The following is a 14449-nucleotide window of genomic DNA, read 5'->3' on the forward strand; positions in this document are numbered from 1 at the left end:
CTGGACTGAACAAGTAGAAGGTGATAAGGTGAAAACAGATGGCAGTGTGTATCAATTATCTCTATTAACTGTATTGTTTTTGTATGTATATTATGGAAATTATTCAATGTTATTCCTCCAATTTGCAACACATTAAAAACCTTGCAAAAATGTAAATTCTGATTTCAAGCCCCTTTCTCTCCTTCCATCTCCCGGGGAATGTTCCCTAACAGACGATACCGATCAGTAATCCAAGACTGTTTTCACAACCAAAGCATGCCCATTGACCCCTTAGCTACATTCTTGTCACATAAAGCATTTCTTAAGATAGAGATTAGTTTTTTGACTGACTTGATATCATCCTAAAATGATTCAGTTGATATTTGTTCTCCCTGGTAACAGTGTCTCTTTACAAAGCTACTGTTGTCATCTGATACGTGTTGCTCACCCTGCCTTATTATGATAGTTGGAAGAATTCTTGGAATTTGAACCATGTGTCAAACGTCAAATTCAGATATCAAATGTTCCAAACGTAACAAGCAATCATTTGCATAGAAACATTCAATAACACAAAGCCGAGGAGTAGCCAACTAAAACATGTATTGTCTCTAAACCTGCTTGTTGACTCCAATGATGGCTAGAGATCCATACCAAGTTACTCATGTGGGGTATATGAAAATAAAGTTGACACACAGCAGTAACAGCAGCAGCAGCTCTGGAAGAAAAGTGTCCTGAGGAATTACACTCAGCTTCAACAGCTAACCTTTCCTGTGGTCTGGGACCTTGAGGCCAGGTGTTCGTGTCTCTGAATGTAAATGTTTCCATGTTATTACCAATATCTATATATTAGATATGAATTGTCAGAAATGAATGTAATTAGCAACTGTCTGTCATGGGTGATGGTGCTGAATCCCTAAATATGATTTTTTTTTAAATGTTTGAAATTACTTTGACATACATTTCATGCTAATATTTTATAAGCAGCGTGTCTGTGTCTTATTAAAACCCTAAAATTGTTCCATAAAACAAAAAACAGACCTCACTCACAAAAATAGTAGAGTGGAGAATGCTAGAGCGGTCACAGCAGAGACCCAACAAAAAGCAGCTGCATCCAGCGGACTTTGTAGCTACGAATATTCAACCAAACCTTTGTCATACATTCTGGTTTTCTCTTCAACTCTTCTGATAAAGATAAGTATGTTAAACGCTTTTTTATTATTAAGTTAATGTTGGTGAAATATAAATGATGGGAAACTATCAAAACTCTTAATCATCTTTAAAAAAATCACACATCTCCTATTCAGAAACTGTGCCCTCAACAAGCCGTTAGGATTTATGAAGGTTGTGATGTCGCAACTGTACACATGGGGGTAGAAAACACAGCTATAGTGCCGTTAGAGTCATGCAAGGCTGCAAAGATGGTGAATGCATTCATAAGACCCTGAAACACTGACCATCCAGAGCAGGGATACGAATTTTCATGAGGATGCCTTAAAGAGACAGGCACCTAAACGAAACGTATCATACAAACGGTGAAAACATGTATACTTAAAGAGTCACTATGAGAAATATAATGTGTTTTTATAAACAGTAAGGCATGTAAACATGTCCTCGTAGAAACCCAAAAACTAGTATGAAACAAAACATAAGCAGGATATCTCCCCTTTAATATGATAAAAACTCTTAAAATCGAATATTTATACAAAGCAAATACAGCATGATTTGAATTGTCTAGCGAAAAAATAGCAAAACTAATTCTCTAATAGATTCCAACACAATCGAATGTGTTGAGGACAGTACTGGGCGCATTTGGGGAAGCAGCAGACTTGACACACATAAGCAGCCCTCACCAAAGCACGGAAACAGCCCTCATCAGATAATTGATCTGTGGATAAGCACAAACAAAACCTCCTAATCTCGACACTGTTGTTCACGAGCAGCTATTAGACTGGAAAAGTGAGTAGACTGAAGTTGTGTAGTCCTTGTTTTTAGGTAGATCTCAGGGGAATCTGAGAAGAGAACCACAGGCAGAAAATTGAGTGAGGCTTTGTCTTGCAACCCACGTCACTTTTTCCTGTTAAAAATCACTTTATCCCTCTCTGGCAGCTGTCACCTTTCCTTTAATCACTTTCTTCACCTCTCTGCAAGAAACTCTATTAATATTATAATGCAATCGAGGTGGAGTGATCCTGTTATTGGCATGCATCTGATACTCAAGATCGTGACAAAGAACAGCCAAGCTGGTAAACTCTAACCTTGTACCTTTCAAGTGTTAGTCGTTAGATCAAGGATTTACTAAGCAAACTTCAACCTCACCTCTGCAACACACTTCCCAGCAGAAGACATTAACATTGATCATCACAATACACCACACCTCTGTCAAAGTGTGGCAGCAGGTTATAATCCATCTGAAAAAGGTGTGGCTTTCAGTGATGGGAGATTAATTCTAAATAGAAAGGAATTAGTGTCACCTCTGCTGACAGGCGGCATTTCAACAGCGGCTCATTGAAGTGACTCAGAGTAGAAGAAGTCAAACTGGATGTGGTGGCATTTGTTCTTGAGCGACACACCGTTTTCATCTTAGCTATGACTACAATTCTCTGGTCTACACATCATGCCACAGTGATTCATATAAGGGGAGGAAGAAGAGGAGAAACCCGTCGGGGCGCCTCCTGCTCGGTCTGTATTTAGTATTGTTTACATGGCCAGAGGTCACATTTGGATGGTGGAGGTAACAGCTCATGCAACACCTGCCATTGAGCCCCTCAGGTCATGTTGACAGTTGTTAGCTCTGATTGTTATAATGAGAGTGTCAGAGCAAGTGTGATCATTGTCACAGACATAAAACAGGCCAGCTTTGCATATGTGCATAGAACAAAACATAGGGACAGCAGATACACCACGACGGATCCTCTCTAAACTTTCCGATGATTGGTCGCTACATTAAGGCCATGGAAATAACATCAGCAGGCATGGCTTTATGTCCAATAATAGAGTTTAGAGATAGGATGATATAGGGTTTTATCTGGGATCAGGATAAGTAAAAGACAATGAGGTAATTGTAGTGAATTTTCATTATCGGGATCCTCATGAATATCCTCACATGATGAGTGACTTGTTTTCATGAACAATAAAGCCTGATTTATAAAATAAAGGAGATACAATGACATTTAAAAATGTGATCCTTTATTTATGATTTACTATTGCCTTATTTAAAATAGTCGTTTTTTCTTCACTTAAAAGGACGTTGATGTAAAAATACTATCTGTGATTAAAACTGAACTTGAAGTGACTCTAGTATGTGTTTTTCAAATGATAATTGGGAAAATATTCTGAGATCAGGAAAATGAAATATATTTCTAAACAGTGCTCAACTTTAAAATGAGATATGTTTTTGCCTGATGAAGGAGTCAGGATAGATTGGTTGTTACGTGGTCGTCAACCCTGATATAACAAGGTAAGGATTAAGAATTGGAGTAAAGCCATGAAGGGATGCCATTATAGATGGATCACAAGTGGCTGTATTTCTCTGCTATCTCACACTTCAAAAGCCCAACAATGAAGCCAAAACCATAGAGATAAATGTCTAATTTCCTCCTATTTTGCAGTGTTAATACTTATAAATCACGTTTTTTCTTTGAAAATCAGCCTGCTTCACAATACAATGGCACATAAAGAGGTATTAATCTGCAGCCACACTAATAATGAAGTGGGAAATACTGCCACCTAATGGCGTCAGCGGTCCTCCACACCACTACTCTGAGATTTCACGGTTGTGGTGATGAATGAAACCATTAGCAGGACCCAGGTGCTTCCAATTTACAAACAGAAAGCCGAGCCAATCCAGGTTCAGAAGTGTATAGCTTTGTAGCTAATGGTCAGCAGGAGGAACCGAGAGCCGAGTCTATTGAATCTTTACTTTCAAAGAGACTGGATGAGAAGAGGATTCCCAAAGTCCCCCTCACTTTTCATTAGAGGATTCAGTCAATCATACTCAATATAAAACATGTGGGGAGTTTGTCAGTAATAAGTAAGTATGTAACTTTATTTATGTAGAGCCTTTCTTAAGCAATCGTGGGAAACTGTTTCACAAGTGAATAACATAATGAAAAACACACTGGTTAGAGATATGCAGACCAAAACAAACTGTGGGAAAAAATAGTTTTGCATATTTTAACCATATTTTTGGAAGAAGAATACTGAAAACTCTTTCCAGCATGAAGCCATTAGGTTGCCATCAACTTGTAGAGAGTTAAACAAATATTATCATAACATATGTCATGGTGATCTGTTAGTTTCCCAGACTGTTGGCGAAATATCTGTCTTTGTTTAATATTATGCAAATGTAGACCATTGCTTATACAAAAAAAGTTACAATTACATTTTACTCATATCAACGTGTGCTTCATACTGCTAATACATGCAATGGTGTCCTGACTCTTAAAGGTCCCATGTCATGCTTTTCTGGTTATTACCCGTCCCCTTGTGTGTTATGAAAGTATTTCTGCATGTAAATGGTCTGCAGAGTCACAAACCCTCAAAGTACATCCTGTAGCGAGTAAAACTCTAACACAGAAAAGACCTGTCTGTGCTGCCCCAGAACGCCTCGTTGGAGATTTCTCTTTTTCCATTTGTTTCTTCCGGGATCCGCATGACGTCATGCGGCTCCCGGAAGAAACAAATGGACCAATCCGCGGAGCTCCTCACACACCAGGATCCCTTGGCGTCACTATCAAACGGGGGACCTTTAGCGTACATTTCCAATTAACAGGGAGTCCCATTGACTTGCATAGAGCTCCCTGGTTGGTAATAGACGAGTTGGGATCGCCAGAACCATTCTCACAGCGTTTATCAACCTTTTTCTTACTCAATATCAAGCCACACTTATTGTTTTTACTTCGGCTGTGAGTGTTTGTGTGTGCTCAGGATGAGTTTTGCGCTGTCTCGCTGTATCACCGACCCGGAAACCACACCAGTAAGCCAGATCACTGAGCAGGGAGCCTCGCAACGTCCCGACCAATCAGAGCACACTGGGCTCCAACAAGCCGTTTAGGACAGAGAGTGAATACCGGTGAATACGTCATACTTTAGATGCTGTATGAGAAACCAATGTGAGTTTGGAAAATTGCACAATATAAATCTATGTTAGTATACCTCAACAATGGAATTATGATCAGTAGAAATGGCCATGACATGGGACCTTTAAAACTCTGTCAGAGTGTTTCTAGTATTGTCTATAGAGCATGTCATATTGATGGTATACTTCATAAGTGTTCAAAAAGATTGCAGCTTTTCTCCCACACATTACAGTTCATACAACATGTTTATTTAACTGGCTATAGATGAGAGCAACTCATCCGGGTACTTTCCCTCTATGTTAGGCCCCGCCCCTTTATGGGTGAAAACAGTTGCTGTCATTGGACTGATTGGGTCCCTTTGATAATGATCTCCGTGCTCTCTGTGGATGGCCTGATGCCACAGAGATGACCTTTTATCGTCCTTTTCTCTATGTAAAGGTGTACAAAAATGTGACTCTGGATCTTTTGTTGTTTGTTGGCAATACAAGACACAGCAGCTTTAAGGCATTATAAAACTATTTTTTCCGCTTGGCGCCAATTCTTAGTTTTAACCCGGAATGTGGGTGGGGCCGTCATTTCGCCAGGCAGTGACGTAGTGCTTCTCTCCTCTATTGGTTTTGCTTCATATAACAAACCTGGGATACAGTAGGGCTGCTCTCTTGTCCAGCTCCCATCATCTAGACAGGTGCGCTCCGTTGAGCCGTACAGTGAGAAGCCTTCATTGCAGGTGAAGCTCAGACAGCTGCCCTCCAGGTAATGTGTCCCATTCTTCTTCCCATTCCTAGGTGTGGGAAGCCAGCCACAAGACACCACTAGAAGGAACAATAACACATTAGAAAATAAATATCAAAACTGTATACTGTCCCAAATAGTAATAATCAAATGTTTTTGAAACGTATGAAAAACAAATACATTCACTTCATTTACAGAATATTTTTCTTATCTTATGACATTAGTATAGCTGAATTCCATACTAGACACAATCTATTACTGGTCAGGTTAGAGAGTGTACAGGCATTTTAAGGTATACCATTAGCATTTTTTATTTAAAGCAAGCAATAGCAAAGTTGTATGATACATTTGCATGTTGGCATCAGTGACGTGCAGAGTCAGATTTACAAATATTATATTCTGACCTTAATCGAAATATTCTGTTATTTTCAAAAGCTTTTTTAGTCTGATGTTTCGATTCATTTTAAACAGACCGTTCAACAAAAGGGTACCCACAATCTAAATATTGGATTGTTCTTTCTTAGTAAGATCCCATTTTCATTACAATTGGGGTCTTACCTTGACTTGAAGATGAAGTCCATGCTCTCCTTCTGGACAACAATCTCTATTACTTTTTTGTAAAAGTCCTCCTTATCTTCCTCTAGTTTCAAAAGTCTAGTTTGTTGTTCGCGTCTACCATCCTGCTACCGTCTCTACGTAGAATAACAGTAGCAACAAGGACCTGTGGGCTCACTTGCGCCCCCTTCAGTGCGGCAGAGGTTATGGCTGCCTCCCCTGGTGCTTTTTTCATTGCCGTTGTATGATGAGACCAGCGAGCCTAAATATCATATATACGTGAAATAAGTTATTTAGAGACTATGGATGGCGAGGATAAATGTAATAAAGGGATCTACAAACATTACATTGGTGACATACAGTGAGATGGTGCAGGCATGCGCTTAGTGCCCGCTTTCCAGCCAGTTTCTGTGGGGTGACGCATTCTGAGGTGAGGCAGAGCTCATCTGTGCCTCACCTCACCCCACAGTAACTGGCTTGAGCGCGCTCACAAAATAAGTGCCCGCGCTAAATTAGTGCCCGCGCTCGAGCAAGTTACTGTGGGCTTACGTGAGGCAGAGCTCGTCCCTGCCTCACTCCTCATCGCTACCCGTAGTTGTAGCGGAGCTCGGCAAATTTGCTGATTTTGACTATAAAAAGCGATTGGAATCATACATAAATCACACTTACAACACAGATCAGTGGAGACATGTTATTATTATTACTATTTAGTTTTTCTTTAGTTGTTTTTCCGTTACATTGTAGTATGGCCAGTCTATGAGTATGACAGGTGAGGCTCTGCCTCCCCTGACTGCACGTCGCTGGTTGGCATGTAATACACATGTTGTGCTGTACCTTGCTCCAGGGCTTCCGTAAGGGCCAGATGGCTTTGGTAGGCCCCGAGTGTGGCGTTTCCCATTCTCAAGCTCTGTGCGGTCAGGGTATCATATTTACAAAACTGGGCTCCTTCTCCCAAGCACATCGCCAACATGTCTGCCATCAGAGGGTCATCGGGTGTCTCGGGTAGAGAAAAGGCGGGAACAAAGGCAGTGTCATGACTTGGTGGGAAATAGTATCTATCCATAAGGTACTTTGAGTCATATGTGAAGAGGGAGGACGTCTTTTAAATGTTCCCTGTGGATAAAAGTAACAAAAAACTCAGTTCAGATACGCATCAATGTTGTCCATGTCCAGCCATCCACCCATCTTCTACCGCTTTAAAGTGAACACTGAGCAACTGAGCAAAATGCCGCATTGATCAATATGATTGATGTAACATATACAAGTCTTTCATGCTCACAGCCAGCTCCAAAGGTGAAGATTTCCTCAGGCGTGGCGTCGGCTGGGGAAAGGATCTCTCCGAGTCCGGTCAACAGGTTATCTGAGGGGTCAGAGTTCATGAGACCGAGGAGACCCTGAGTGTGGTTAGTAAACTCTGATGGAAGCAGGACGGTCACTGCCATGGCTCCTTCACGCACCCGAACCTCCACGCCAACTCCAGAGAGGAAGATTACTGTCACATTCTGAAGACTGGGGGTGAACACAAATACTCCTAGAAAAAAGAAAAAAAAAGGAGACATTTTGTTTTTACAAAATAAAATAGAGCATCACATTTTGTTACAACAATGGTCATTAGTGGAAAATCTCATCTCAAGAAGTGGCATTTCGAAACTTAATTAATACAAAGAAAAAATATCTTTCTGGTAACATAAGCAGGAAATATTTTTTGACAATGTGTTATTTAATGTCAATATGATATGCTGTATATAATATGCCGTGTCTATAATAAATAAAAAACTGCTGTATAATGGCTTTAATAGGGCTTATAGGTGATGGATAAATACAGAGTAATGAATATTCATAATGCCTTATATTTAAAACAATAATCAAAAACAAAAAGCATTTTATTGGACTTTTAGGGTCAAGTATAATAATACTAAATAATAGCTACCATTCACTCACATTTTTGCAAGGAACTTAGTTAACGTTTATTCCCACAGTTGTCAAATATACAAATATTTAAATGCATAATAATTGGTGGTCATTGATAGCTTTCATGGAAGTTAAATAGCATCTTTGGATCTGTAAGAACACACAAAACATAACATTTATTTTCACTTTACTTAAAGCAAACAATGACCACTTCAAATAAAAAAAAGTAACTTAATATCACATTAATATGCATTAGCACAGTGATTATAATGCATTATTTAAAAAAACTAAACAATAACACCTATGGGAATTATAATAAACTATGATCCTTGCAAAGTCAGCTAGAGACTAGCAATTATAAGGTATTATGATACTAAATATATTAGTCAATATAATGTTTTATAATCATGTTATAATCATTATGAATATCTTGATTGCTTATAACTGTAACTGTTTAATACAATAGGCAGAGTATAACGCATCATACATATGTTTATAATGCATTATAGGGTCACACAGAAAGTTTAACCACAATAAAGAATGGTATGAAGTTCTCACCGTGTAGGTCCATCCATCTCTGCTCGGTGAAAGGTAGGACCTTTTGGTTCCTCAGCACCTGAAGGTGGCCATCTGCTAGACGCACCTCGATGACATCAGAGGTATTTCCCTTCATAGCCACGGATGACAGCAATGTGGCTTTGGCCGAGGTACCTTGGTGGTCAATATAAACGTCACAATATCACAGATGTGCTACTATGTATGTTTGGAAAAATATCACTCGTCAGCGGCTTGAGCTTCAATATCAGGATGGTTATGTTGGGAAAATACTGAATGTACTCTTCCAAATATCAGAGGAGCACATGATAACAAAGGCCCTACGTAGCTGTGTACGTAACCGGATGTATGAATACCTAGAAGAGCATCAGGACTGTTTTAGGCATATGATAGCTATGTGACAACGATTAACATGATGATTCAGCCTCTATGGAGATAGGCATATGACTGTCATGTTTATTGCTTACGCAGGCCTTAGCTAATCTGAACTAAACATTGTATACTGCTTTGAACCGGTATTCTGCCTATTGTGAGTGTAACCCTCTCTTGTATTAAAGCATGTCAAGGACACTGTTCTGGGAACTATTTGTCCCACGCAGCTCTGTATGTGATGACTACTTCCATTCTTGCAAGGATAATAAATACATGTATCCTGATATTGAAGCTTAAGCCGGTGACGAGTGATATTTTAACAATGTACAACATATTCTGTATTACTGTGCATCTCTCTGCATATCAGATAATCTCAATGTTTGATTTTACTGATCTAATGAGGAGAACTAATATTAATTACATCTGCATCTTACATCTGATCATCTGCAGTCACTGGCTCATGGCTGTTGTGTAATGGCTTGGAGAACATTTCGAAAAATGAAGCCAACTTCTGTTTTTCTTTACCACTTCTGAACCCAAGAGATACTCAGCAAAAACAGGTGGGAACTAAGTTATATTCTGTCATTTGTCAGCGGCAACATGTTTCAATCACACGAGAAATACCTGACATCACTTGCCTGCAGAAGAAAATGAGTGTTAAAGAGTGATTGAGCTTTTAACTCTTTTTAAAGAGGCCCTATTATGCTTGTTGGGGATTTCTGGGCTCTGGTTTCAGACAGAGGGTGAAAAGAGCTGCAGCACAGGCAGCATGAGAAAAATAAAGACCTTTATGAACATTAAAGCATGGAAACATGTCACAGAAGAGGCACACCATACAATTATGAAACCTTAACATGAGCATAATTGGGCCCCTTCAAGAGGAGAGTGCAAAGAAAAAGGTCCAAGCAAAAGAAGACAAAAACAAGTCAAATTTAGAGGCAGGTAATCAATCTTGTGACTGGTAAAAAATAAAAAATCACTCAAATAATAAAAAAAGGTTTATCGTTAGTCCTGGAAACATTTTGATCCAAACAAAGCTGCTGCAGTAGTAGCATGTGGTTTAAAGAGTGGACACAGACGGGCCTTTCACATCAAATGTGCACTCACCATTCTTAAATTTCAGCGCCTCTGTTCTGGCCTGAACACTCAGCTCTCTGTCTGGAGAAGACACAAGGTAGTATTCTCCTTTGCCGTTGAAAGTGTAGCTGAGCCCGTCGAACGTTACGAAATGCGGATCCCCGAGGACAACACCTGCGAGGCGACGAGAAAGAAATGACCGATGCGTTTACAACAAATACTCACATACACGTATTTCTTTCACAGTACATCTCTCACATCAGTATGCGGTTTATTGTTGTCTTTATAGTCTCTGGAGAGCAGGAAGTCAATTGTGTGATCTAATATGTTTTCACATTGCAACTCTCAGCCGCAGTCTGTAATTCAGTTATTTTTCCTGAAAACTCCTCTGGTATTACTCTAGTGTCCATGTGCAGAGTATACTGTAGCAAGTGTGTGTCGCACGCAGTGGCAATTACATAGATACACTTTTTCTTGCTGTCGCGGTGCACTTCTTGCATCGAAAGCTTTACCCAAAATTCAGCAAACTGAAACCAGCAACCCCCTTTATTCATCAAGAAACAGATCATGTTTGATGCTAAGAAATAATATAATATCTATTGAAAAATTCCACACTTTCTTCCACGCAGGAGAAAAACGTTATATTTGTAATGCAGACTAAAACAATAAACCACAAGCCTTAAAGGGGAAATAGGAGAATTCACACATGTTGTTCCAAAGGTCAAGACAGCTCAAAGATGTTTGTGAACATGAACAACTCCCTTTTAAATCCTATGTGATCGAAGTATGGAGTGTGGAACTGCTCTATATTCAATAAATGGTTAAAGATGTGATAGATGACACAGCACCGTAGGAAATGGTCTTAGTATATTGGGAAACTATCTGTTACAACTACAACACAACAATAGCATAAAGCTTGTTTACAAAATAGAGGCTTTTCAGCCCCTTTGCAGTGGCTCCCTCTAGCTTTGAACAAAAATAACATCTATTTTTCTTTTTTGTTGCATAATGGACACTTTTTTGAAAGGTTCTCTATCGTCTCCAAGTTTGAGGTGATACTGTGAAACTGAAATAGTATTAGGAGTTGATCAGCTTATATATGCATCACGTCCTTCTACATCTATGTTCTGGCGCCTCACGGTGGTAGCTAATCCTCAATTTCAGATCTCCCGGCCTTGGAAAACTAACCATGATTTTTTTAAATTATTATTTATTCTACTGTTTCAACAATTAGACAATGTATACATCCAAGAAACAAACAAAATTAGAAGAACCAGGAGGGCAGAAAGCATATCTTATACAGATGTAGCCCTCCCGTTAATCATCCAGTTGCAGGATAAAGACAAAAGATACACACTAAATTCTCTATATATAGAATTTTGTTCATCTGTAGATATATAGACTCACACAGATAAATTCAACTCCAAAAAAAAAGAAAAGGCACAAATGAAATAGAGTTTAATTCTGCGTATTTAGATTCCTTTGCTTTGCATGCCAACAATAATGGCTTACCTTTAAGCTTGATATATTGTGAGAAATCAGCAACCCAAAATAAAAAAGGTAATCTTGAAAGACATTTCCAGGATAAGGACACAGCATTTTGCTGCTACTTATGTTAAACAGGTATGTCAATAGACTTTCAAAATGTTTCTTTATTTTCTATGCAACAAACTAGTTTTTGTATACATAGTATAACTCTATAAAACTTTAAAAGCTGTGTTTCAAAAATGTTTTACACCTCCAGACATAATTAATTTGGTGGCAAAGGGGGGACGATGGCTCCTTTGTTAATAAAGGTGGCTGACCCTAGACATTGTAGTTTCTAATTTAGGCACTGTAGCAAATGTAATTTCAGATTCAAAATAACTTTTTACTGGTTAAATAAGTCTGTGCTACTGTGCGTATATTGAGTTATAAAAACATGAAATCGACTTGATGTGACTTGTTAATCAAATCAAGTTTTATTTATATAGCACATTTATAAACGATTTTTGGTGGAGCCAAAGTGCTGTACATATAATAAAAATAGCCTACAGTAGAGACACTCTACAGCAAATACAACAGCACAGATTGTTCAGAATATCAGTATGATAAAAACGACACCCTCTGTCCTTAGACTCTCACATCGTACAAGGAAAAACTTCCGGAGAAAACCCACAGTTTAAGGGGGAAAATGGGAGAAACCTCAGGGAGAGCAACAGAGGTTAAGTGTCTCACCAGCTTTTGGGGGCTGGTAGCTGCGACAGCCGCTAGAAGGGCGATGTTTGAAGTAAATGTTGCAGTGGTCAGACCACAGGCAGCAGTAGTAGAAACTCATGACATCGTAAAGCCAGTGTGAGTACCCCGGCACCCGTGGGGGCTCCCTGTACGGAGGCGAGCCCCAGTCGTGAGCCCTGTCCGGGGTGCTGCCCCCGATCGAGTCTCCCGTCAGCACCAGAGCCCCTGTGCTGTCATAACAGCACTGCTGCCCCGATCCATGCGTAGGACTGGAAACATTTAAATAAAACCATGTCAAAAAGTTTGTAAAAATGTATCAATTTATTTTACATAAGATAAACACTCCTACCTGGCCTGAATGGCTCTGACGCAGTGGACGGAACCTGGGTGATAAGTGCACACACTGCCCCGCTCAATGTCACAACTATAATCAGTCTGAAATAACACAGTGAATAAAAACTGTCTCAGTAATACAATTATCATCAATCTAATATGATTTGCAAATATAAACATTAACATTCAAGAAACAACACTTATTGATCGGTTTTATTTCTGGTTAACAGAAGTCCAATAAAGTATTTTAATGCTGTTAGAGATTTGGAGGGATAACTGGTCCGCTTTTCAAATCTCCGCGCGTTCCTATGAAGCTGGTTATAATACAGGAAGGAATCCATATCTACAAAGTAACCGTTAACAATAATCTACTTTAATGGCAATATGACAATGCAATACAATCATTACAATACAACATGATATATTACAGTTATATTGCAATGCTTAAGGAGTAATGCCGGCTTACTCCTGCTCTAGTCCGCATACTACAGAGCTACTTTCACCCGAGGGCAGCATGTGAAGAAGAGGCCGAACGCCAGGGATCCCCCGGATATATACCAGAGTAAGAAGGAGGCGTTTGGTGTTAGGTCAGCTGGTCATCTTTTCAGGTCATCTCATTGGGAGACGCAACTCTGGCCAGCAGGAAACCAAACAGGCTCACTTTACAACAAAAGGTCTCAAGGCCTGCATACCTACACCTCCCCCACAGAGCCATAAAACCCTGTTTACTCCAACCAGCCCAGAATGTTTATAGCCATTTGTAGTCCTTACATTTATGAAAGGATAAAACAGAGAAATCAATATAAAACACAAACACAGGTATTGTTTGAACAGTATTCACTTAACTGCTACTATTGATAAGCACCAGAGAAACCCAAGAGACCTCTCTTAACCTCACAAACACTGCAGCTAGATCTAAGTTGAATGCAAATCAGGACATGCTCTCACCTTCCCCCATCTTCCTTTGTCCTCAAAAACACATGTCAACAGGCCCCAAATGCAGCTCACAGTTTTACCCAAATTATTCTCATTTTAAGCTTATCCATAGTTTGCTAACATGAATAAATACAAATATAACTCTACAAATCCCCCTTTTTATCTCCTTCTCCAGAGATAAACTTAGACAAGGCATTTTGAAATATACCCACGGTCATTCTTTTCTACTGTGTCCGTAAATCCATCCGAAGCTGGTATTCAGAGTACTTGAAACCTTCATGGAGACCGAACACCACTTTCCATGGCAGTGAAGGAACCATGAGGGGGTAGCTGAGTGCTAGAATCATCAGCCCCCCCCCCCCGAGGAATAGCCCACAAGGACAGCTAATAGGGAGGGGGAGATGCAGCTTTCCCTTCACGGGTAGAACTGATCAGAGCAAAGTAGACTCCTCTGCTGCGCCGTCCCGGCTTGCCGTGTCTTTGTCTCCCCAAATCCGCTGACAGCAGCTTCTGGGCTGCCTGCTAGAGAGATGTCTTCCTCCTCCTCGTCCCGCTGATGGCGGCTTCCGGGTCGATGCTGTAGAGATGTCTCCAGGGTCCTCCTTCTCCGGCCCGCTGATGATGCCTCCCGGGTCGTCTGCTGTAAGGATGCCTCCAGGGTCCTGCTCCTCCAGTCTGCTGCTTCCGAGTAGTCCACGTCTGCC

At 40.0% G+C, this 14449-nt stretch overlaps 1 protein-coding gene across 1 annotated transcript in view; it reads right to left on the reverse strand.

The window, feature by feature from the left end:
* The window catches only part of susd2 (sushi domain containing 2), a 39246-nt gene that overhangs the window by 14187 nt on the left and 10610 nt on the right, over positions 1–14449 (reverse strand). The window contains 7 exon segments of the mRNA XM_034225186.1: positions 5693–5869; positions 7179–7457; positions 7624–7875; positions 8814–8966; positions 10290–10433; positions 12477–12745; positions 12826–12911. Coding sequence (XP_034081077.1) covers positions 5693–5869; positions 7179–7457; positions 7624–7875; positions 8814–8966; positions 10290–10433; positions 12477–12745; positions 12826–12911 — 1360 coding nt within the window.

This window comes from Gymnodraco acuticeps, unplaced genomic scaffold, assembly GCF_902827175.1.
Source record: "Gymnodraco acuticeps unplaced genomic scaffold, fGymAcu1.1, whole genome shotgun sequence".
NCBI lineage: Eukaryota > Metazoa > Chordata > Actinopteri > Perciformes > Bathydraconidae > Gymnodraco > Gymnodraco acuticeps.